This window comes from Trachemys scripta, chromosome 4 (genome assembly GCF_013100865.1).
Source record: "Trachemys scripta elegans isolate TJP31775 chromosome 4, CAS_Tse_1.0, whole genome shotgun sequence".
Taxonomy (NCBI): Eukaryota; Metazoa; Chordata; order Testudines; family Emydidae; genus Trachemys; species Trachemys scripta.
The window spans coordinates 28596182-28623117 of record NC_048301.1 but is presented as its reverse complement, the minus strand read 5'-3'; the positions used below and the strand labels follow the sequence as shown (position 1 = coordinate 28623117).

Below are 26936 nucleotides of genomic sequence, written 5' to 3'. Positions count from 1 at the left end.
GAACCAGATGTTTATGTGTTTGCTTATTCTGATCCCCCAATACCATTCTGTTATAAGGCCATATGCTGACCTTGTTCCTTGGCAATACTCCCAGTAGTGTTGATGGAAGTAGTACAAGGGCAGTATATGACCCTTAATGACAAAAAAAAAAATGCAACCTATCCTTATTAAGGAATATGAACATTTTATTATACTGGTAGTTGGTAAGCTGCCCAGCACAGCTTAATTTTCCTTGGATAATGGGCATCCTGATAGAAACATCCACAGCCATAAACGCCCACAGCCAGCTCTTGAGATGAATAACAGTTTTCCTTTAGCTCTGCTACTCTGAAAAAGGGTACTTGCACATACAATCTGACTGGTTGACATTTCTGTACTGAGACTTCTTTCTTGTTCACTTCTTATTACATAAATGATAAATGTACTAATCATCGCATGACAGTTGTAAGCAAATCATAAACCAGGATCATCTTTTGTCTGTCACATTTATGCCTGTAATTTTTTTTTAAGGAAGTCTGTTGGAGGCTTGTTTTTGGTTTTTACTAAAGAGTTAGATAATATTCTTTGATCTTTCGTTAAATATAATTTGTCTCCCAATATGTATGTTAAAAAAAGAACCAAAGAAGCATCTGTGAAAAATATCAACTGGCAGGTTGAGCTTGATCAGTCTGGAGAGAAAGCTAAGTGTTACCAAGGTTGGATTCACAAGTAAAACATGCATAATATTGTAATAGCAAATTAGGCAGTAAAACCACTTAAAAATGTCATTCTAGTAATACCCAGCAAAATGTACATATTGGTAGTGAGTAGGGTGACTCATACAGGTTACACATAGCAGATGTTATGAAATGTCTAAATAACTTTGAAAGATGTAGGTAGATATGGCCTTTAATTTTCATTCTGACAGCTGTCTACAAATGAACACCTGTTCACATTTTTGCTACCATATCATCATCATTAGGGCCCTACCAAATTCACGGCCATGAAAAACGCGTCACAGACTGTGAAATCTGGTCTTTTGTGTGCTTTTACCCTCTACTATACAGATTTCACGGGGGAGAGCAGTGTTTCTCAAATTAGGGGTCCTGACCCAAAAGGGAATTGCAGGGGGGGATCACAATGTTATTTTAGGGGGTGTAATGATATTGCCACCCTCACTTCTGCGCTGCCTTCAGAGCTGGGCAGCCGGAGACTGGTGGCAGTTGGCTGGGCACCCAGCTCTGAAAGCAGCAACCCCCCCTCCCCCGAGCAAGAGTGCAGAAGTAAAGATGGCAATACCATACCAGGCCATCCTTACTTTTGCGCTGCTGCTGGCGGTGGCTCTGCTTTCAGAGCTGGGCTCCTAGTCAGCAGCCACCGCTCTCCAGCTGCCCAGCTCTGAAGGTAGTGCCGCCTCCAGCAGCAGTGCAGAAGTAAGGGTAGCAATACTGCAATCCCCCTTACAATAACCTTGCGACTCCCCCCACAACTCCTTTTTGGGTCAGGACTCCTACAATTACAACACCATGAAATTTCAGATTTAAATAGCTGAAATCATGAAATGTGTGATTTTTAAAATCCTATGACCATGTAATTGACCAAAATGGACTGTGAATTTGGTAGGGCCCTAATCATCATTATTATTAATATTTGACTTTGGAATAGGCACTATTAAAGAGTTTCTAATAAATGAGATTGTTTCATGAGAAAGTTGAGTATCTACAAATAGAAAAGTGTTTAAATAAATAACATAATACATCTTTGGCTGTTTTTATTTAGAGGCTAAACTATACAATTTTATTTATGTTCGGTATCAGTTGGTGATGGAAATTTAAATAACTTTGTGCAATTTGGTATCACTTCCCAGGGGGTACAAAATATTTATCTCTCTAAGCCATGAATAACTGAAATGAATGCTGGCTGGTTTGTTATGACATTTTCTTACTATACATAAAGAAAGCATCTGCGCCTAAACACAGAAATAATTGAACAAGACATACAATTAAAAAGCTTAGTAAAATTGTAATGTGTGGTACATTTTTCCCTTGCTAATCAATGTCAAACATTATGATCCACTTTAATTTCTTTGTCTTGAAAGCTTTATATTATTATGATTTGTAAAACACCTGAATTTGTGAAGATGTAATTTAAAAGAGATTCGAGTATCTAATCTGTTAAGAGGAAGTGGTTGTGTAAGGATAGTTTTGTATCTAACTTCTTATATACTGATTCCTAGGATCTGAATAAACATGGGAATTTTTTTTTAATGTATTTCTGGCTCATCCTTTTAAATAAATACCCTTTCTGATTATACAGGAAGTCCTGCATGTTGCAGGGGTGGAAATGCAGTTAACAGCTGCTGTTGCATTTTTAACTATTCAGCAAGAGGAGTCCGTGTCCATTCATACTTATTCCCACTCCTTTCTACACATCATTCTACAGAATCTGGAACACAGGGATGCAGGTCAGGATCATGATGCTATGCTGATAACTGATTGGTTCTTTGTGATTTATGTTTCCTTAGTGGCTGTACAGTACTATTTAAAACAATACATACAATCTATACCAATGTGTGAGTTTATTAATTGATGGTGGTTTTTTGGAATGGCTTGCTGTATGTAAGGTTTTCTATATATTGACCTTCCTGCAGACTTATTTAGCTGAAAGTTTCCTTCAATTTGACTAAAACAAATACATACATTTCTGTTTGGTGCACGAAATCCTGCGGTCCTTAGTCCAAATTTCCAGTGGATTAATTGGAATCTGTGCCTGAGTAAGCACAAGTACAGATACAGTATTTTCTTCATAATGTTGAGATTTTCTTTTAACTTCTTGAAAATTATTTTCTTAATACAGGAAAAATAAAAAATGACTCTTGCAGCAAAAATAGAAAGTTTTACATAAGTAAATTAAAGAAAATAGCATGTTATTTCTAAGCGGAGGAAACTGTCATCTTCAAACAGTTGTTCCAAAAACAAGTAATAGAATAATTCTCCCCTCCCCAAAATGCAGGCAAAACTTGCTTTTCTAATGAAATATATGCAAACAGATAGAAGTGTGTAACTATTTTTGAATGTTACTGTATGTCATTTAGAAGTATAGTTCATTGAAGAGTTGACTGCACCAAATCAGAAGTTGTTTCATACAACTGACCTATAATATAACATATAGTCTGTTTGTGTCTAACAGGTGTCAGTAATGCGTGGCTAGAAACTCTTCTTGCTGTAATAGAAGTCTTGCCAAAAGAAACCATCAGACATGAGGTAATGTTATTTTTTCCTGGAAACATTAATGGAGAATAGATTAAAGATTTTTATGAATAATGATCTGATTTTCAAAAGCTTGGAGTACCTGCAATTCCTATTTGCTTCAACAGGAGTAATGAGCGGTCAACACCTGTGAAAATCAGGCTATTATGTATTGTAGAACATAGTGTAGTAAAGGAATGTGTTGGGGGTGGATGGTAGGTCATCTTAAAAGGCTTTTGTATCATCAACAAACAATGACTACAGTATTTTTAAATGAGATATCATCAATAAAGTACTTTGGAGGGTCTGTGTTTTCATTTTCGAAGATGATAGTAAAAGTGGAAGAATGTTCTAACAAAAGAGTTTTTGTTTTAGTAACTTAAACTTCTGGATTGGCACTGAACTTAATTTTATGCTATAGGTTTAGTAGACTTGAGGGTTTAAGTTCCTCTCAGCGGGTTAAAGCCTGAGGTCTTTATTTGGAAGTCAGCCTGCAAACACTGTGTATTTTGTGTCTACATTATGGCTCTGGGGGTAGAAAAAAATTCTGTCACCTGCCCCTTAATGATCATTTGTACTTTATAAAAACATTTTAAAAATGTGCTTGTAAATGAAATCCATCATTGCTTTTAAAATAGCTTTTAAAGGGTAAAAGGCTAACAATAACAAAATAAATTAATTTTGCTAGAACCAATGTGTTTCTGTAATGTAATTTAAAAAATGATCACTTAGAGAAAATGTCAACTTGCTTCCTACTTTTTCCTTAAAACACAATAAAACGATAGGATGGCCTCATAACAATGTACCTTGTGTATAATACAATTGCTGAGGCACTTTTAGGACAGCAGTTGGATAAGACCACATGATATAAGGCTTTTCTTAATTATTTCAGTTTTGTATTGTGACACTTAGATTCTTCTAATTTTATTTATTGTAATGGAAATTGGAGGACTGTCTTAAATTCAGAGCACTTTAGGGAAAAGACTGTGTCTTGCTAAATATTTGGACATGTTCTGGGTGCTCTCATTGTTCAGATATTAAATAATAATAATATATGGTACCTACAAAACCTGTATGACTTATTTCCTCACTAAGTGTTATGATGGGTAGCACATACTACTAATTCTAGCTTGTTCATCTGTTCACATTTTCACAGTAAGATGATGGGAAGGGCTGCTTCTGCAGCACTGCTACCCTTTCTGGCCTGTGTTCAATTCCACTGGGGTTGTGCATGAAAGGTTGGATGAAGAGCTGAGGCAGAGCAGGGGAGGTACCCTTCTTTGCAGCACCCTGTCCTACTCTGCACATGGGTTTCCATGGCGATTTCTCATCAGAAGATAATACAACTAGGCATATTATCTTCCTCTGGCTCCCTTTGACAGCTGATCCTCTGGGATCGTGGAGGAGATCCAGCAAATAGTCGCATAGCTCCAGCAGAAGCAGCAGTGGGTCATGGCTGCACATGGAATCCCTTCCCTATGGATCCCAGAGATATTCAAGGTTGGGAGGGTATATGGCCACCAGAGTTCACATCAAAGGGGGTGTCCCTGGAGAAAAATTGGCAAGAAGAAATTCATACTATTTCCTTTCCCTCCTCCTCTTCTGGATTTTTCCAAGAAGGGGGCCCTTTGTGTGAAAATTCCCCAAATAATATCTATAAATATGCTTATAGAATTTATTCTCTAAATAAAAACACAAGAAGATAGATGTAATGTTGCAAAGGTGTAATGGCTATAACTGTGATGTGACTCATAAACTAGAATTTGGGCCAAGATACATTTGTTATATACTGTAGTTGGCACTGAATATTAAAATGCAAGGTTCTTAGTAGTCTTAATGTGTGCATTATTATGATCATAACCTAATTTTGTGGGAAAAGTAATTGACATTTGTATTATGTACTTCTAGACTTTTTAACAACAGGAATACATTTTTTACTGTTAAATGTTTCCTCCCATTTTTTCCATATAGATCCTGAACCCACTTGTTTCCAAGGCACAGCTTTCCCAAACACTTCAGTCTCGCTTAGTTAGCTGTAAAATATTGGGAAAATTAGCTAACAAGTTTGAAACTCATATGTGAGTAGTTTGTGTGTATGTGTTTCAGATTTAATGTTTATCACAATGTCTTTGCCAGTGGATAATATTACAAGAAGTAGATTTACATAATTTTCTCTATTGTACAAAAATTGAATGCTTTTGTTCTTACAGATCCATCCATCATAATACTAATTAGCTATAAGCGATGTTCATTAGGTAGGTCACAGTACTCAGCATGTTCAAACATTGCTGTTGTCATCAGATTTCAACTTCCCTGTGTACATTCTTCGACCAGTCAAGAGGTTACCTTGGGAGCACCATTTGTCATGTCATTTCTCTAGATTATTGTTCTATGTAGGAAGGTCCACAGATCTAAACAATGGTTTTTCAGCCTGCTTGCAGCTTTTGGAGGCATAACCATGCCTGCTTATCAAAAACAACAGGAGAGCATCCACGCTCCTGATGAGCCTGCCGGATTAATTCTGTCTCCTCACGTGCAGTCAGACTCTTCCAAGCCTTCCGGATGCATTTCATTAAAATCTATTTTAAAATCTCCAGTAAAGGAGTTGGTAAACTTAAAACTCTCTTGTCTTAAAGGCAAAATCTTGTTTCTAAATTTTGAGTTGTGTGGCCAGATTTCAGAATTCTTTGCTTGGGATTTTCTTCTTGTCATAACTGCATGGGAGACAGAGCAGTAGTCAACTGCTGTTGACCTGATCTCCTCCACCTCCAAGATTGAAAGTCAGTGATTTGGACAGCAGTGCAGAACCTAGAAATACCTATCTGCCCCACAACATCCGTACTACCTTATTTACCTTCTACCATCAGTTTAATCAGCCCTGTATTAAACAAACCCTTTTCAGCTAGCCTTTCCTGTGCAGACAACATTAATAACCGTGCCTCAGGACTGTCTAGATGAGACATTAGTGTCCTCAGAGCCTTTTCAGGGTCTTATCAGACTCCCAGAGTCTCAAAGTTTAAAAAAAGGGTTTCCTTGAGATTACCTTTCTGGGCCAAGTTTCAGACCCCAGGTCCCTCTACAGCAGGGATCTCAAACTTAAATCACCACGAGGGCCACATGAGGACTAGTACATTGGCCCGAGGGCTGCATCACTAACACCTTTTCATATAAAGGTACAAAAGCCCCCACCCTCTGCCTCCAGCCCCGCCCCCACTCCACCCCTTCCATGAGGCCCTGCCCCTGCTCCACCTCTTCCCACGTAAAACTTGCTTAAGTGGGCAGCTGAGTGTTCCCTGTTGTAGGGGAATCTTTAGATGGCATAACGTTGGTATAGCTGACTCTATGCGACCCCTCCTGTCATTGGGATGTGGGTGGAATCTTTTCTTGGGGATAGTTGCAGAGTACAGCTCCTGCTTAGGGGTTCTACACTAAGCATAGTTTATGATGACCTGATGATTGTGCAGTTGTTGGGAGGGCTACTTATACTTTGATAATTGTCTGATTTCTGGTCAAAACTTTTATTTTACCAGAGCCAGTTAGGACTGGGTAAAAGAAATGGGAATGATTACCTTTACCAAGCTGTTGTTTTTTCCATGAAAAAGGAAGTCTAAATAGTGTGTGCATTGGCCTTGGCCTTTTTTTGTGAGGCTGCTTTTAATCTAGCCAAGATGCTACAACTTAGCATACCATGAAAGGTATACAAGTGGGCCATGTGGTGGTGTACTTGAAGTGAACTGCTGTAGATTGTTCCCAATTTCGTTCTGTTAAATGAAGTTATTTGGAAGACTAGATGCAACCATAAAGAAGACTTCCAACCTCAAAAGAACCTTCATTTGTACATAGAACAGAATGGGGCTTTCTGTCGTACTGTAAGCTTGCACAGACCATGGCTTACAGAGGTTCTAAATCTGGTTGCTGGAAATCTGAAATTTTAGAAAGATCAAGTAAAGCAGCTCATAACTCCAGCTGCAAGGAAAGAATTGGACATCAGAATCCTTACGTGAAAGGGAGGGACGCTCCTATGGTTCCAGATTGACCACAATTTTTTATTACCATTTAATAACAGTTGACTTGGTATGGATGCTGGGTCAATCTGCAAATAATCAATTTGCAAGATTGGAGCCTTTTGTAATGTATGTGTTTGTATAGTGCTATGAATATCTATGTTGCTGTTTTAAATAATAATTACAATATTCATGAATAGAGTCTATCTAGAGTTAGACTTATTATTGTCTCCTGGAATCTGACTTTGATTGTAACTTTTCAGAAGACTAAACGGAATTGTTCTATTTCATTTTCTTCCATTTCAAACATCCCTTCTTGGAAATACTTTCTTGGCTAGAAGAGCTTGGATACTAGAAACCCTTGAGCAGGCCTCCTTTTTTATTTTTTTTTATTTTATTTTATTTTATTTTATTTTATTTTATTATCTGTATTGTGATAGTGTCCAAGGTCCCACTCAGGATTGCTGCTCTGTTATGTTAGATGCTGTGCAACCACAGGATGACTTGGACCTCACCTTGCATAAAGACAAGTTCGTCTTCAAGATTTTCTTCCCAAAGTGGGCACAAGGTTTCCATATCAGCCTGGAGATTTCCTTTCCTTCTGTATTCTAAGAAGTTTTTCAAGATTCCTTAAATTCTATCTGGACTGAAATAAGGATTTTTTAATATATAAGTTCTGCTGTTTGAAACCTCCTCCAAAGAAGGGCCAAAGAGCATCCAGGACTATGTAGGTCAGGTCTTGCAACAGAGGTCCAGTGTGCACTTATTCCTACTTCATTGGGGCTTCTTTCACCTTAAGGAATGAAAGAGATGGAAGACATAGCAGCACAAACCAGTTGTTCCGATGTTTTGGAAATCCATTCCTTCGACTCTGCATTTGGTAGGGTCTTAGAATATCTTAAAGGCCATGTTTATTATGGACAAGTGGTTGGCAAATGGTTTTCCACTCTACAGTGGGGTGAACTGCTCAATAGTCCCTTCAGATTAGATTGATGGATCTGCAAAAACAAATTAAAAAAAAAAAAAAGAAGCTGTTTATCTTACAAACTAAGCTTCTGTGTTTCGTGCCCACGGTTGGGATAATGCTATCCTGTTGAGTCCATTCACGTTGTGTGGATTGTATTTTTTTTAGGACAGAGCTGTCTGTATGCTGTAGCAGAATCTGTTAGAATGTAATAGAGGACTGGCCAACAACAAAGTGTATAAATACTGATTTGGAGGGTCCTGTTTGATTTACTGGATACTGGAACAGATCAGTCTAATGTCCGGATTAGTGGATTTAAGTTATTGCACCCTAGTTTTTAATTTTAAAAACAGCCATTTACATTAAAATTCCTATTTTGTTATGTTTGCAAGCAGCTGATGATGACAAAAATAACTAGGACTTTCATTTCAATTTATACAATGTATATGTATTCATACAGCAGCTGTCCAAATATTGTACTGAAGTTGGTTATTAAGTATCTTTATTAAAAGTAACACTATACTTAAACAGTATTTTCAAAGGTTTGAAAATCGTTCAAATGAAATACTAACAAACTGCGTGAATATGGATAATACTCTTCTGTGAAAATTCCATTTTGTATTTTAGTTTAGTTATAAAAATATGCTGTAAAGTTTTATACTATTTATAATTATAAGCTTCAAAATTGTCAGTTGTACTTCATCACCCTGCCCTACAACACCTGCTCATAAAGGTTATAAATGTTGCTGTATGAAGGGTGAAGTTAAGAGTACTGTGAACCATCTAGAATCAGATGTGTTCATTAAATGGAGTTTACAAATACTTAGTTCTTCATATTAATTTAAAATGTTCAAATTTTTAGCATTAAAAGGGAAATTCTTCCACTGGTAAAATCGCTCTGCCAAGATGTAGAATATGAAGTTCGATCCTGCATGTGTCGGCAACTGGAACATATAGCTCAAGGAATAGGGTGAGTATAACTTGCAAAATTTACTACAAAATGTAAAATATAACTCTAAAGTATTTAGTAGTAATCTAAAAACTCTTCAAAATTTAAAACGTGTATCCCTACATGTTAAATTATTTGATATTCAAGGCGTATTGCAGTCTCTCAATTAATTGTCCATAGCTTTCACCCACTTACGCTTTATGTAATTCAGGAATGTATTTTTGTAATTACCATGTGAACAAAAAACATTTTTCTGAAAAGGGTCTGATTCAAAGCCCCTTGAAATCAATGGGAAGATTCAGCTGATATCAGTTGTTTAATGTGTAGGTACACAAAGATGGAAGACAATCTGGAAGGAGTCCATAGTTCTTAAAACTAACTGCCACTCTTTGCAAAAGGATGATAAACATGTTTTGATTACTTATAGTAAATGTAAATTCTGTGGCAGCTGTTTATATAAGCTTGAAAGCCTCTTCATTTTTTTAAAGTTATAAATATAGCACTAGAGAAGGCTCTGTTAAACTTATAGACAAATTAAAACTTATAGTGTTTTGTCTTGATCATACAACGTATAAGGTGCCACAGAATCAGGGCCACAAAGATTAATTTTTTTACCCTCTGAAATTCCTATCAGAAACGCAGATGTAGCTGTCTACCTCTCTGTTCTTGTCTAGGAGATATGAACAGTACATAACATTATGGGCTTGATGCACAAGTTACTGGGTGAGTTTTGCTGGCTTGTGTTACGCAGAGAGGGGTCATATGAGATCAGGGGAGGGCAAACTACAGCCCACGGGCCGAATCCGGCCCATCAGTGCTTTCAATCCGCCCCACGGGATTGCCAGCCCCATGGTGCAGCAGGGCTAAGGCAGGCTCCCTGCCTGTCCTGGCCCCATGCTGCTCCCGGCCACAGCCGGCACCAAATCCCTGTGGCCTCTGGGGGAGGGCAGAGGGCTCTGTGCACTGCCCTTGCCTGCAGGCACCGCCCCCCGCAGCTCCTATTGGCCAGGAACGGGGAACTGTGGCCAATGGGAGCTTCGGGGATTGTACCCACAGGGAAGGGCAGTGCGCAGTGGAGCCGCCTGCCCTACCCCACCCCCAGGAGCCACTTCTGGACATGCTGGCTACTTCCGGAAGCGGTGTGAGGCCAGGGCAGGTATGGAACCTGCCTTTTAGCCCCGCTGTGCACTGCTGCCGCCCCGGAGGTGCTTGAGATAAGTGGTGCCAGGCCGGAGCCCACACCCCGAACCTCTCCTGCACCTCACACCTCAACTCCCTGCCCTGAGCCCCCTAACCCGCTGCCTTGAGCCCCGTCCCGCACTCTGCACCCCCTCCTGCATCCCAACCCCTTGCCCTGAGCCCCTTCCTGCACACCGCACTCACTCGCACACCATAACCCCCTGTCCCAGCAAAAATTGATGGACCTGCATACAATTTCCCCACCCAGATGTGGCCCTCGGGCCAAAAAGTTTGCTCACTCCAGGACTAGATGATCATAAATGGTCCCTTTTGGCATTAAAATCTATGAAGAGCTCTAAGGGAGGGGATGAAATTAAAGCCTATCTTTGAAAGGTACTGTACAAATGCAGTTTGGTTTTTTTTTTTTTTTTGGAGTACCAACATGTGTGGAAATGATTCTTCTTTGTGTCTTTAACCCTTTTGAAGTTGGGTGTGATGAACTGGGCTGTGGAACTACTAAGCGGTTAGAGTAAAAGATAAGTATTAGTGGCATGGTTAAATTAACACTATTTCAGTAAAACCATGCAGTGCAGGGACTGCCAGATTAATTTGCCAGTTACATTTTATTTGAGATTAGGAAATAAAATTAACTAGAAGTGCTTTGAATAGTTGCTGTGTAAGGGCTTTGTCCTGCAAACATTTAAGCACATGAGTAACTTTAGAAGACATTGAGCTTATTCAGATTACTCACTTGCTTAAGTGATCAGGTCCTGTGTTATTCCCTTACCTCCCTCCACCCCAAAAGACAGTTTAGCATAAGTAAATAGTTACGATGTTTTATATTAAAATACATTTTGTTTTAATATATTTTATTGGACCAGCTTCTGCTGGTGGAAAAGATAAGCTTTTAAGCATTAATTGGTCACTTAATTTTTAAGTGGTTTCTTGCAACAAGCATTAATGCTTTATGCTTAACAATCTATCCCAACTTGTATTTTGCTATGACACTCTACTTACCTTTTCCAGACCTGAAGAAGAGCTCTATGAAGCTTGAACCTTGTCTCTTCCGCCAATAGAAGTTGGGCCAGTAAAAAATATTACCTTACCCACTTTTGTCTATCTCAATACAGAATGTAAATTTTAAGATCATTTTATTATAGTCCACTCTGATTATGTTATATATCAATATATGTATATGTATTAAGAGTAAAAATTGCATGGAAAATGTCCGGATTGGTACCGCACATTGGTAGCTGCATCATCTTTTGGAAATGACATGCTTTTATCACAAATTTATAAACAACTGATTCTTTTTTCTAGTTGTCATATTTGTTTTAAATCTTTGTCAAAAATTAAGTATATCTTTTAATGGTTTCGAAATGGAAATCCACAGAAACACATTTTGGAAATGTCTGTTTCAGCTTTCTTCCTGTTCCCCATCAGCTTGTGATTTCATTTTCTCTCTTTCTCCCTGCCTTCCTGGGTCTCATTTGGATTGCATTTTTACCCCCCACTCCTGACCATATGTTCACTTATTTCCTTCTTAATGCACCCTTCCACCTGTTCTTTCCTTTGGGATTCAATCTATTGTTTCCAGTAATTTTCTCACTGAATTTCTTTGGCTCCATGAGCAAGTACGATGCCATTATGATGCATCTGGTGTTGACAATAATGTATAAGTGACACACACTATTGTAAAATGTTATTTCGTTTGTGGGAGGGTGGATTATAAAATAATCTAATATCAGTAAAACTAATTCTGATTTATGGTATGTGTGGAAAGGTTACACGGCAACATGTAACAAAGTCCATCAAATAATCTGTTTTATTTATTAAAATGTATGACACTACAGTGCTATATCACACTTTCAGAATCTCTCACTTGCTGTGACAACCTATAGAGAGGAGGCAAAAAATAAAGTTGCTAATGCCTTTTTTGTGGAGGCAAAAAGTGGGTCCTATAAAGTGACATAAAAGAAGTACGAGGATATATGGAAAAGTGTAGAAGATTTATTTTCATTCTTTTCTTTTAAATCCAAGTTAGCTATAATAGGTCCCGATGAAAAGGAGAGAAGGAAAATATGGACCTTTACCTTCTCTTCCCCCACAAAAAAAGTTCAAGGCCAGTACGTTAAGTGAGGCTGAAGAAGGAAAAATGCTGTTCTCTTTGGTATCAAAAATGGCTTGCTCTTGTATTACAAAATCATACTCTGAGAAAGGAAATGAAGAAAAGTTCATCATCTTGTGGTTTCATTTTTAGCCCAGGCAGGAACAAATACACTATAAATGGAAAAACTGAAGTTTGCCTAAAGTGATAGATTCTACACCAAAGCCAATTGGTGAGAGATAACAGCGTCGCTAGTGGCTAACAATCTCCACAAAGGCGGTTTAATAAAGAAGGAATAACATTTCATAAATAATTATCAACTGGTGAACAGCGGATTCTTTCTCTCTTCCCCCACCTCCTTTATTGCTTGTGTATGTGTATCCGTAAGCTGTGCTCTATGTCTAAGAGTATCTCTGCCTGGTGCCCTCTCCTGCTTTCTCCATGCCTAAGACTACACTGTAAGCTCTCTAATGTAGGCTGTAAGCCGATGGGAGAGAGCTCTCCTGTTCGCTTAACTGCTCCAGCCCCTGAGAACAAGGATAGCACAGTTGCCAACTTTCACGCAGTAAATAAGCACCCCGACTTTCACAATAAGCCAAAAATCAAGCTAATCCCATTTCAAAACAAGGCCAAACTAAGCCAATCCCTAAGACTTTATGTGACTAGATCTCCCCGGTGTGCAGTCTGGGACTGTGGTGGGCCCACTGTGCACCCCGACATGCTCCCTCCTTCTTGCCCCTGCTTGCTTACCCTTGCCACTGCTTGCTGGGAGCCGATCAAAAAAAAAGAAGCAACAAGCTGCAACAAGCTACAAGCCAAAAACTAGCCAACACGCAACTCTCAAGCCAATTAAGCCAAAAAGAGGCCCAATTTCTGCGGTGTTTTGTTTTGTGGGTTTGGCATATCTGGAGGATAGCTATGTTCGCAGGAGAAGCTCTTCTGCTGACACAGCGCTGACCACACTGATTATGTCAATGTAATTTATGTCGCTCTGGGTGGTTGTTTATTCACACCCGTGAGCAACATAAATGATGCCGACATAAGATGTAGTGTAGACATGCCCTCAATTGTCCTCTTTAATCTCACAGGATCTAGTTAAGAGTGTGTGTATTTACGGAGAGTAAATTGTAGCAGTGATCTGTATTGAGGATGGCTTAAGAAGTAGTGGAATCAAGGCACTGCTAACAAGATATATCATTGCATTTATGTAAATATTGCAGCCATGCATGACATCATTCCTTTTCTTTACCATTTATTGATGCTCATTATTTCATAATCATAAACAATTTCCCAGTCATGCCAAATGATGTTGACTACCCCCACTTTAGTGTCATTGCGCAAGGAAATGGATCTCTCTCCCATTTTGCTCACACCACCTCATCTACAGATGATCTCATTCCATGAAATTCCATGCCATGAAAATGTCTCTTCCCCTTCAATCTTCAAATTGATGAAAGATTGAAATCTCATTCCAGCCCTTCATATACCAATCTGTAGCAGATGTTGAGACTCAAGTTGCCGAGACTACCTTCAACAGATATTGTTAGCAGTTGGGAAAGAAGGATCCCCTTCCCTCACTTCCCTAGAACTGGCTTTGAAGAATCCAACACTGATATTGGGTCAGCCAGTCAGGCAGCCTCACAACTCCTCCAGATAATGGCAGTAGGCCTTCCATGTAGAAGGGCTTACCTTTGGCCAGTGCCATCTTATGTAGTGAGGACAAGTGATTCCCATGCATCTTCAGTAGTCATGGCTTATATTTTGTCATTTACATTTAAGACCTTGCTCTTTTGTAGCAGTGAGAGTTTCTGAATACTCTTGCAGAGAACTCTTCTGTGTGACCCACATTAAATCATCATAACTCTTTGCTATTTGTACATACAGTGCAATCTGGAAAAATCTGTTATTTGAGATAAGCTAAGTAATTTTCTTTAGTCATGAGAGGGGATGATTTGTATTTTAAACTTTAGTCTGTTTTTTAGCTGGCTACAAAATCTCCGGAGGTTGTTTTGTTTTGTTTTTACTTTAATTTTTGTTTTCCTGCAGTTTTTTTCAGTTTTTCCTAATTAGGAAATTGTAGAGTAACTATACAGCCTTCAGGAGAAAGTTATGTTGGGTGAGATTGGGTTTGATGCTATGTAAACATTGTTCCATTATTTGTCTTCCCTAACCATTTTGCTTGCTTTGCAGGACAGAACTAACAAAAAATGTAGTGCTTCCTGAATTAGTAGAACTAGCGAGAGATGAAGGCAGCAGTGTGCGTCTTGCAGCATTTGAGACTTTAGTTAATCTGCTTGAAATGTTTGATGCAGGTAAGGTCAGTTTAGAACTACTGAGCCCAATTCTGCAGCAGTTTTTCTGGATTATAGAATCTGTCTGATTGTATTTCATTGTTATCATTGTGTAGATGATGATAAAATTATGTTTAAATTTCCATGTTCTGTCCATGTCATTAGGATCTGACTTTGTTTTATTTAAAACTTTGTTCCTTTATTTTTGCATGGTCCTTGCCCTGGTTGATTTTGGGCACCTTAACTTTCAAGTAGGAGTGAGCCTGCTGTCGCACCTTATTATCTAATGCTGTGTTGGGGGGATGGTATAAAATGGCTAAATAAAATCTTCAGAGCAGCTGATAGGAATGTTGGATAATTATCGTTATAAATTTAATTCCATAAGTGCGCTCAACACTGTGCAAAATCTGGAGAAATACATAGTCTTTGCCCCAGGAGCTTACGTTGTCAGGGTCAGATTCTGATATCCTTACTCTTGTTGGCTAGTACCTTATTCTTTGAGTGCTCCCACTAATTCCATTGGAAGCATTTGAGGAATGAGATACTACTCACCATGAGTATCTGGCCCTAAATCAGATAATACAGGTTGGGTATGTAATACAGATAATGGGTTCAAAATGGTGTAGGCATATTGTTTAATTTTTTCCTTAAACTCACTTCTGTTGTTGATGACCTCTCATTCACCAGAAACAGTATGTTTTAGGAGGAACTTCAATGAGGTCAGCGAAGTCATTTGGTACACAATGTAAAGCAGTGAATTCAAGGAATAAAGGCTAGTAAGAAAAGGCAAAAAGATGAAAATAGGGAGATTTAAAAGGGATATTAACTAGAGAGAAGATCAGGCAGAAGGAGTAAAAAAGGGAGGAGGTGAGATGTGTAGACAGTGGCAGAGTTGTGCAGAACTGGAATGTGAAGACAAGACATTTGGTTTTGCTGCATGGGGAAAGTGACACATCAAATGTTGATACAGATGGATTTTTGTACCAAATCACAGTCAAATGTTCCTCTTCAAATATGTGTCAGTGTGGATCCTACTGTAGAGGTGAATGCACCTCATGTGCAATGAGATCAGTCTTTTGACTAGCAGTGTCTGTTGGGGCTGTGCCTGTGCCATCTTGTGCTGCTGTAGGAGGGCATAAAAATGGAGCAGGTGCAGCCTTTCCTTAGTTCCCTTTCATCCCCTGTGGCAGCGAGATGGAACCCAACAGTGACAATCTGTTACTCTCTTTTAGTGTTTGCTAACCTTTAATGTTTAAAAGAAAACAGTTAATTGAACAATTCTTTTTTCTGTCTTCAAAAATATACAATCAAATTATACTTTTCAAAAGAAAAAGGAAGGTTCAATAACCGTATGACTGGAGAATTGCTAACATAGTTCTTATTTTTAAGAAAGGGGAAAAAAAGTGATCCGGGTAACTACAGGCCTGTTAGTTTGACATCTGTAGTATGCAAGGTCTTGGAAAAAATTTTGAAGGAGAAAGTAGTTAAGAACATTGAGGTCAATGGTAATTGGGACAAAATACAACATGGATTTTACAAAAGGTAGATTGTGCCAAAGCAACCTGATTTCCTTCTTTGAGAAGGTAACAGATTTCTTAGACAAAGGAAACAAAGTGGATCTAATTTACCTCGATTTCAGTAAGTCATTTGATACAATTCTACATGGGGAATTATTAGCTAAATTGGAAAACATGAGGCTCAATATGAAAATTGAAAGATGGATAAGGAACTGGTTATAGAGGAGACTACAAAGGGTCATAATGAAAGGTAAACTGTCAGGCTGGAAGGAGGTTACTAGTGGAGTTCCTCAGGGATCGGTTTTGGGACCAAGCTTATTGAATCTTTTTATTACTGACCTTGGCACAAAAAGTGGGAATGACACAAAGCTGGGAGGTATTGCCAATACAGAGAAGGACCAGGATATCATACAGGAAGATCTGGATGACCTTGTAAACTGGAATAATAGTAATAGGATGAAACTTAATAGTGAAAAGTGGAAGGTCATGCATTTAGGGATTAATAACAAGAATTTTTGTTATAAGCTGAGGGCGCATCAGTTGGAAGTAACAGAGGAGGAGAAGGACTTCGAAGTATTGGTTGATCACAGGATGACTATGAGCCACCAATGTGATATGACCGTGAAAAAAGCTAATGCGGTCTTAGGATGCATCAGGCGAGGTATTTCCAGTAGAGATAAGGAGGTGTTAGTACCATTATACAAGGCACTGGTGAGACCTCATCTGGAATACTGTGTGCAGTTCTGGTCTCCCATGTTTAAGAAGAATGAATTCAAACCGGAAGAGGTACAGAGAAGGGCTACTAGGATGATCTGAAGAATGGAAAACCTGCCTTATGAAAGGAGACTCAAGGAGCTTGGCTTGTTTAGCCTAACCAAAAGAAGGCTGAGGGGAGATATGATTGCTTTCTATAAATATATCAGAGGGATAAATACCAGGGAGGGAGAGGAATTATTTAAGCTCAGTACCAATGTGGGCATAAGAAAGGCCATACCGGGTCAGACCAAAGGTCCATCTAGCCCAGTATCCTGTCTACCGACAGTGGCCAATGCCAGGGGCCCCAGAGGGAGTGAACCTAACAGGCAATGATCAAGTGATCTCTCTCCTGCCTTCCATCTCCACCCTCTGACAGACAGAGGCTAGGGACACCATTCCTTACCCATCCTGGCTAATAGCCATTAATGGACTTAACCACCATGAATTTATCCAGTTCTCTTTTAAACTCTGTTATAGTCCTAGCCTTCAGGACTACAGAACCTCCTCAGGTAAGGAGTTCCACAAGTTGACTGTGCACTGCGTGAAGAAGAACTTCCTTTTATTTGTTTTAAACCTGCTGCCTATTAATTTCATTTGATGACCCCTAGTTCTTGTATTATGGGAATAAATAAATAACTTTTCCTTTTCCACTTTCTCCACATCAATCATGATTTTATATACCTCTATCATATCCCCCCTTAGTCTCCTCTTTTCCAAGCTGAAGAGTCCTAGCCTCTTTAATCTCTCCTCATATGGGACCCGTTCCAAACCCTTAATCATTTTAGTTGCCCTTTTCTGAACCTTTTCTAGTGCCAGTATAATGGATATAAACTGGCCATCAGGAAGTTTAGACTTGAAATTAGATGAAGGTTTCTAACCATCAGAGGAGTGAAGTTCTGGAACAGCCTTCCAAGGGGAGCAGTGGGGGCAAAAGACATATCTGGCTTCAAGACTAAGCTTGATAAGTTTATGGAGGGATGGTGTGATGGGATAGCCTAATTTTGGCAATTAATTGATCTTTGACTATTAGTGGTAAATATGCCCAATGGCCTGTGATGGGATGTTAGATGGGGTGGGATCTGAGTTACTACAGTGAATTCTTTCCTGGGTGTCTGGCTGGTGAGTCTTGGCCACATGCTCAGGGTTTAGCTGATCGCCATATTTGGGGTCCTCCAGGGCAGATTGGCAGAGGCCCTGGGGGATTTTCACCTTCCTCTGCAGCGTGAGACATGAGTCACTTGCTGGAGGATTCACTGCACCTTGAAGTCTTTAAACCACAATTTGATACAGGAGTGGGTGGGTGAGATTCTGTGGCCTGCATTGTGCAGAAGGTCAGACTAGACGATCATAATGGTTCCTTCTGACTTTAAAGTCTATGATTCTATGAACTACTCCCTGCCCCCCATACACTGGGGTCAAGCACTTTGCTCCAACCACCATCATCATGGTGGACTTCGAGGCACCCGGCTTCCCATGATGTGACATTCTTGTTCTGCTTACACGTGGCCACAATCACTGACTGTGCTGCCTGGTGGGAAGTCACATCCTGGACAGATGTTTGGTTTGCCACTCCTTTTTCTTCAGAACCTGTAAATTCAGACACACTACTCTCAAACTGCATCTATTAGTGCAGTCTATGTGGATTGCTTCCAACTTGTAGGAAGTGGCAGCTACCAAACTGGAACTGAAAAAGTCATTTTGGTTAGTGCCTCCTCAAGCAGGCACCGCACATCAGAGTCTGGCAGCAGGAAAAAGGCAATGAAGAAGGAGGTGAGAATGTCAGGACTGGCATTCTTGGCATCAACCCCATTACCAACAGACCCGGTGTCCAAACCACCAATGCCAAAGACACATCAAGAGGCACGGCCAGATGTAGCACAGGCAGAAATGGAGCTCTGAACATCCCTTGGGGTCATCTCACAAGGAAGCTCAGAAATACCAGTCTTCCAGAGACAAAACCTCTAAGCCCTCTATGGCTTTAAGAGCTGGACACACAAGCTCAACCACTGGCACAACTCAAAGAAGTAGTGGCTTGGTGCCAACCTCAGTGCTGACATCAAATCATCCACCTTACAAGGATCAGGACTGGCATTGAAGATTGAACCTGTTGCAATCCTGAGATACATACTGGTGGTATTTCCACCTGATGTATTCTCAGTTGCAAGATCATTTTCAGTGCAGTTTCCCCCTGGCACCAAGGTTTCCCTACACCACCAGTTGAGGAAATATTCTGCTTGTCATCTTCTCCAAGCCCATTTGTTCTCACCACCTTCGAGCAGAGACCTGTCTCCCTTGTGATCAGAAGAGGAACCTACAAGAAGTACTATCAGCTGCCTAGTCAAGGCAAATAAAACACGAATACCAGTGGGCTGGCAAACCTCAACCTGGCCATACAATATGCTGCCTTGGCTATTCTGAGGACCACATTTGCATGTTTCTTGCACCAGATCATCCTTTGACCTATCATGTCAAAGAAGGAGAAACATCATTAGCTATAGCTCCCATGCTGGAGCCAGATGTCCCTCTCTGTAAGCAGGTGGACATGGCAAGGGAGAGACCCCAACAATCTCCTTCCACACCAAAGGAATCAAATTGGCACCAGACAATCTCAGACATTTAGGAACTTTTGACCCTCATTGCAGAGACCCTAGACATAGATACATTGGTTATCCAGAAAAAAACAACACTCTGTGATATCCTGAGCTCACCAGTCCCAGCGAGGATTGCTCTCTCCATTAGTGAGGGTATACTCAAACTAGAGAAGAGACTTTGGCAGACCCTGGCCCCTTTCCCTCCTTCATCAAAGAGGGTAGAAAATAGGTACCAAGTATTATAGAAGAGCTACAAATATTTATAAGCCCATCCTAATCCAGGTCACTGATGATATCAGAAGTACAAGAAAAATCGAAAACCACTAAGGACGCACCAAAAGAAAGAGATCCTTAGAAGCTGGATCTCTTTGGGCATTAGGCATATTCCTCTGCCTCAGTACAGTTCAATATCATGAACTGTCAGGCTCTGTTCATGATATATAATTTTCTTTCCTAGGAGGGAGTGACTACCTTCTTAACCAAACTGTGACAGGACAGTAGGGAAGAATTGAAAAATGTTAAAAAGGAAGGCCAGATGGAAGCAAAAACAATTCTGCAAGTTCCTCATGGATGCACGGAGATGGCCACCAGGTCAATAACCACTGCTGTCACCAGGAGACAGGCCTCCTGGGTACAAGCATCCGGCATCCCTAAGGTTAGGAAAATGGTTTAACTTAAGAGTCCTGTACACACATTTCCTTACCTAGGCTTAACCTCTCTATCTCCATGACACCACTGATTTCCTGAGAAAACTACAATGCATTGGTGATCTCCTAGAAAACACCATCCTAGCCACCATGGATGTGGAGGCTCTCTACACAAACATCCCACACACAGATGGAATACAAGCTGTCAGGAACAGTATCTGTGATGATGATACAGCACAAGTTGTTGCTGAGCTCTGTGACTTTATCCTCACGCACAATTATTTCAAATTTGGTGACAATATATACCTCCAGACCAATGGCACCGCCATGGGCACCCACATGGCCCTACAGTATGCCAACATCTTTATGGCTGACCTGGAACAACGCTTCCTCAGCTCTCGTCTACTCACGCCCCTTCTCTACCTACGCTACATTGATGACATCTTCATCATCTGGACCCATGGGAAGGAGACTCTAGAAGAATTCCACCACGATTTCAACAGCTTCCATCCCACCATCAACCTCAGCCTGGACCAATCTACACGGGAGGTCCACTTCCTAGACACCACATTCACGTTAACACCACCCTATACCGAAAACCCACCGACTGCTATGCTTACCTTCATGCCTCCAGCTTCCACCCCGAACACACCACACAATCCATCGTCTACAGCCAAGCGCTGAAGTACAACCGCATCTGCTCCAACACCTCAGACAGAGACCAACACCTACAAGATCTTCACCAAGCATTCTCAAAACTACAATATCCACACAAGGAAATAAGGAAACAAATCAACAGAGCCAGACGTGTACCCAGAAGCCTCCTGCTACAAGACAAGCCCAAGAAATAAACCAACAGAACTCCACTGGCCATCACCTACAGTCCTCAGCTTAAACCTCTCCAACGCATCATCAGTGATCTACAACCCATCCTGGACAATGATCCCTCACTTTCACAGACCTTGGGAGGCAGGCCAGTCCTCGCCCACAGACAACCCGCCAACCTTAAGCATATTCTCACCAGCAACCACACACCGCACCATAACAACTCTAACTCAGGAACCAATCCATGCAACAAACCTCGATGCCAACTCTGCCCACATATATCTACACCAGCAACACCATCACAGGACCTAACCAGATCAGCTGCAACATCACCGGTTCATTCACCTGCACGTCCACCAATGTTATATATGCCATCATGTGCCAGCAATGCCCCTCTGCTATGTACATTGGCCAAACTGGAGAGTCACTACACAAAAGGATAAATGGACACAAGTCAGATATCAGGAATAGCAATATACAAAAATCTGTAGGAGAACACTTCAACCTCCCTGGCCACACAATCGCAGATGTAAAGGTAGCCATCTTGCAGCAAAAAAACTTCAGGACCAGACTCCAAAGAGAAACTGCTGAGCTTCAGTTCATTTGCAAATTTGACATCATCAGATCAGGATTAAACGAAGACCGTGAATGGCTTGCTAACTACAAAAGCAGTTTCTCCTCCCTTGGTGTTAACACCTCAGCTGCTAGCAGAGGACCTCACCCTCCCTGATTGAACTAACCTCATTATCTCCAGACTGATTCTTGCCTGCGTATTTATATCTGCCTATGGAAATTTCCATTACATGCGTCTGACGAAGTGGGTATTCACCCACAAAGCTTATGCTCCAATACATCTGTTAGTCTTAAAGGTGCCACAGGACTCTCTGTTGCTTCTCTCTATCTGTAGTTCAGGTATGTCCAGCATATTCCCATCTCTGGGTTAGGAGAGCCAATCCGCTTGCTGCAGTCACTGTGTCTCTCATTCAGTTCAGGTGTCTAACTCAGTCTGCCGATAACCCACTCACCCCTCTGCCTCCCTCTTGAGGCCCGCACCTTTAAGGTTTAGGATCTCCTTTTATACTAGGTTTTGGTCTGGGAAGAGTAAACCATTCTAGCCTGGATGGAGTCAGCTAGATACCTGCTTCCCAATTGATGGCCCAGCCGTTGCTATCTTATCTCCTTTGAAGCTGTTTACCCCAGGTGTCCTGTCTTTACTACTGTTTCATTTCTTGTTCATTTCATTTCATTTCTCCCTTTAACTGTCCCCTTCTATTTAACTCCATAGCAAGTAACTCATAACAAACATACAGGGGCATGCACCATATTCATAAAAAAATACAGATATTTCCCAGTTTGTCACGTTCTTTCCCCTTTCCCATCCATCTTCAGGGACTCTTCTCATGAGGCCCTACAAACAAAAGTGGCCTTTGTTGCTTCATCTCGGAGTTATAAAAGAGGTACCATAGGAGTTCAAGGGAGAGGCTCCTATTTCTGGTATTTCTTTATTCCAGAGAAGAAAGAGGGTCTTCATCCTATCCAGAACCTAAGGAGACTGAACAAATATATATGCTGTGTGGGAGGAGAGGGGCATTAGGAATATCTTGCCTTTCATCTCCCTCAGGAGTACCAGATACTTTTTTTTTTTCAAATGCTTACAGCCTGTACTTGCCTGTAGAAAAGTGATTCCCATAAAATAAAACCGCAATGATAATTAACTACCACACTTCCATTGCAATAAGAGGATCAAAGTCTCTATTTTGTTTCTAGATTTTATTTTTTTTCTCTCTCCCCTGCTTCCTCTCCATTACTCAAAGTACATTCTAAAGCTTGCACTGATGTAACAGTGAGAAAAAATGAGACCATTGACTAGATTCAGTCCAGGGTCTGTGCTGACAGAAAGTCTGATTAAGACTAGGGGGATTGCAGTGGCACAAATACTTGCAATCTTCTGTCTGTCAGGGACCATGCAACAAATCAGTACACTCTAAAAGTAGGCAGTGCTTGCCCGGCAGGCAGGATGTGTCCAGAGTGGCTGATGGACATGCTGAGTCAGCACCATTGTCTCGGCAGCCTCTGCTAATGGCACTCCTACAGAGTGTCTGATGAAAATGAAATCTGACCTTGACTGGTGGACAGGGGTGCTGGAACAATTTTTATAGTGGGAGTGCTGAGAGCCATTGAATCAACTGTAAACCCTGTATTTAATGGAAATCACTTCAAGGTAGAGGGTGCTGCAGCACCCCCCGCACTGTTAGTTCCAGCACCTATGCTGGTGGAATTCTGTCTGGGATGAAGGAGCCAGGTTGGTCCAGGGATGCACCATTTATGTCTGTAGTAATAAAATGAGCATAGCAATTTTTGACATATGATCTTATTCTCATGTATGGCAGATACACTATGTAAATTATTGAAGCAATACCCAGTCTTGTTCTGTGTTTTATAAAACATGATATAGATACACAGCACTGTATACACTGGCATTGATTTTAAGTGTTGAGGATCAGCAGCGCCTGTTGACATCACTTAGATCTGTACGTGCTTGGTACCGTGAAAATCTTTTTCTTCTGATTACAGAATTAATGCAGGTGTTTTGTATGGCTTTTTAGCATGTGTTTGTGACGGGTTTCCCCCTGTGGTGCAACCTGTAACTGGGGTACTGAGCCCTCTGTCTCACCAGCCTGGCTTCCTCTAACTCCGTGATGCTGTGACAAGCTACAGTCCCCTCCAGGACTTGTATTCACACAGACACTCACACAGGCAGGGAAACACCCAGCTGCAGTTACATTGGCCATTCGCTGCATGAAACAACAATAGAGAGACTGCAGCCAATTCTTCACAGCTCCCCAGCCTAGGACCCCAGAGCTGTACTGTCTTGCCCTGGTCAAAAGCCTGACCAGTATAAATTTATTACCCAGTCTGCCCTTTCCTCGATGTGAAGAGGACAATGCTCCAGCCCCTGTTCCTGAGCAGATTCCCTACGCACTTCAAGCAAACCACACTGTTTTAGGTAAAATATAAAACAGATTTATTAACTACAGAAAGATAGATTTTAAGTGATTTATAAGTAATAGCAAACAGATCAAAGTAGATAACCATAAGAAATAAATCAAAAAACAATCTGAGTTCTCTAAATTGGACAGGATTTGAATCAAGCAGTGTCTCACCCTGTTAGACAGTACAAACAGTCCACCAAGCTTCCGTACACAGGCAGGCTTCCTTCTTTCCTGCCTGGGACCCTGCTCCCTCAGTTCAGTCTCTGTTCCTTAGGTGTTTCCAGGTGTTGTGTTGTATGGGCAGTGAGGCCTAGGTCATGTCAGTTCTCCTTTTTATAGCTTCTTCCATCTTGCTGGAAAGATCTTTTGCTGTGATCTGAGTCAAACAGTTCCCATTGTGTAGTGCTGTCTCTGAGAGATTTCCATTGTTCACAGTTCCTGGGGTAATCCTTGTGAGTGTTTGTATTCTTCTCCATGGGCCATCAATGTTGATTGGCATTTTATGGTTGTACCTGAAAGGCTGCTTGTGGGTGTTCCCAACCTCACATGTTTCAGTGGCACATACATAGCGAAACTTCATATACAATGATAGCACATACAACTTAACAGGATATTAATGTTCAACAGATAAAGACTTTTAAAATGATACCTCACAAGGCATACTTTGTACAGAACATGTGATAATTATATCACCAATGAAGAATATGGGGTACAGAGTGTCTCTTTGAGGCACAGAGTGTGACAGTGTTCATGTTTCAGCTTTTCAGGAAAAGACTTGTTGAAAAGAATATTGAAATGATATTTTAAATGCAGTATTCTTTCTCATAATGCATGGGTATGTGATCTTGTATCTTTAGGAAAGTAGAGCCAGATTCTCTGTTAAGTTCCTTTGGCTCAGTGTGGGGGCCCAGTTATGCATCCATCATTCTCTTCCCAGCTTTGCCTCAGCAGAAGCTGGAGAGGCTTGAATTGCACGTATTCTAGCCAGCAACAATTGGCGTTGTCTCCATGGGAGCATCTTGGTTAATTGAAGTGCACTGTTTTCAGCCATGTTCCCTATACTGAAGATTGCTGGGTTAAGGAAAGCAATAGGAGCCAGCTACACTGGCTCTACAGTTGCAGATAATCTCCACTGCTTTTTCACCATCAGAGAGGTACAGAAGATCAAAGTGGGCAGAAACCTGGCCCATAGAGAGTATGCAAAAGTATCCTAATATGTCTGTGTGATGCAGCAGTTGTTATAATCACTGTTCATTATTTACCAGTTAGTACTGTATATAGTGATATTCTTTTTTTTTCTTCAGAGCTGTTCAATTGTTTATCTTCATTAGCAGCCCCGTATTTTGCACAACAGCTCCCACTCCCACTCCTGTTTTTCTGACTTTACTGCATCTTCCTGGTACATAAGAGAGGAGCAAATATTTACTTAACAAGGAGTTGATGACGAATTATCAAAATAATCAACATATAAACCATATGGAAAGCTACATAATGAAAAGCAGATAGTTTGGGGAGAATATCAATGAATGCAATTGGATTGTTTAACAGATAGCATTTGTTGGAATGGGTTACCTAAGGAGATGGTGGAATCTCCATCCTTAGAGGTTTTCAAGGCCCAGCTTGACAAAGCTCTGGCTGGGATGATTTAGTTGGTGTTCTGCTTTGAGCAGGGGATTGGACTAGATGACCTCCGGAGGTCTCTTCCAACCCTAATCTTCTATGATTTGTACCATTGGATACAGTAGTAGATTTATTTTCAAACTGTTGAGACTATCAATTTCACACTTCAAACAGAAGTTTTTTACTTACTATTGCTGCAACAGCTGTTTTGGCTGTTGGAAAGGGGTTAAAGAGTGGTCAGAGGTTATGCACAGCCTTGCAGATAAATAGGTGGGAGCTCAGTAGGTTGAAAAGCTTCATTTCTAGCTGACCTTGAGATCCAAGGTAGCAGAACTTGCACTGTCTCACCTTGACAAGCTCTCCCTTTATCCTCTTGCTCACCATATATCTTCTCCCTCTATCTCTTGGCTACTAGGTGTGTTGGTGGAGGAGAAGATGGGTGTGCTTCTTCACTTCCCCACACACTGCAGGTCAGAGCCTGTGCTTGGAGAGCTTTTGTTGTCCCATCCTGTACAAATGAGGGTCCTTCCCTAGAAAAGGGGAGGTGACCCATAGAGGCCTCACAAGCTTCTACATTAAAATAAATAGATTTCACTCATACTCTTACTTAATTAAAATATGAGTGTCAGCTAAACAAGAATCCCAGCTGCACTTTAAAGGACCTTGACATTTTTATCATGAAAGGGACATATGCTCTTCTTCAAGAGATTGAGCATGAACAACTAACTTTACACATTTGTTTTGTTTTTCAGATGACAGAAGTCAAACTGTTCTCCCTTTAGTGAAATCATTCTGTGAAAAATCCTTCAAAGTGGATGAATCGATTCTTGTTTCTTTGTCTTTCCATTTAGGGAAACTATGTAATGGACTATATGGTATGATTTAATGATTCTTATAAATTCAGAGTGACTCAATGTATTGTGAGGTATACAGATTAGAAAATGTCCAGATAGCCAACATTTATCAAGTGGAATGATAATTCAGAGTACAAAAACCCTCTGAAACCATCTGTAACATAAAGATTGGATTATCTTTTTTCTTTTTAATATTTTCTCTATTTTCATTGTTTGGTTTTGATGCCTAGTTTTGTTGCAGATTTCATCTTGAAGTGAGTGTGTTAGTTGTGGTTAAACTATAAACCTTTGAAAATAGGGCATGATATTAGTAATAAGGTGCTAGATGCTGTGCTATGTCTCCTCAAACACAGTACAAGGGGTTAGCCCAGGAAGAAATGGGAGCAAAGGAGGCTTTATGCCACTTTTGCAC

General features: G+C 40.5%; 1 protein-coding gene across 4 annotated transcripts in view; it reads left to right on the top strand.

Moving 5' to 3' along the window:
- Window positions 1-26936, top strand: part of PPP4R4 (protein phosphatase 4 regulatory subunit 4) — a 105219-nt gene that overhangs the window by 46570 nt on the left and 31713 nt on the right. For all 4 annotated transcript variants that reach the window (XR_004645436.1, XM_034768034.1, XM_034768036.1 and 1 more), the window contains 6 exons: window positions 2296-2443; window positions 3169-3242; window positions 5199-5305; window positions 9058-9165; window positions 14621-14742; window positions 26423-26545. Coding sequence is in view for 3 of the 4 variants with exons in the window: in XM_034768034.1 (XP_034623925.1) it covers window positions 2296-2443; window positions 3169-3242; window positions 5199-5305; window positions 9058-9165; window positions 14621-14742; window positions 26423-26545 (682 nt within the window). In the remaining variant the exon portion in view is untranslated. The remainder of the gene's footprint in view (window positions 1-2295; window positions 2444-3168; window positions 3243-5198; window positions 5306-9057; window positions 9166-14620; window positions 14743-26422; window positions 26546-26936) is intronic.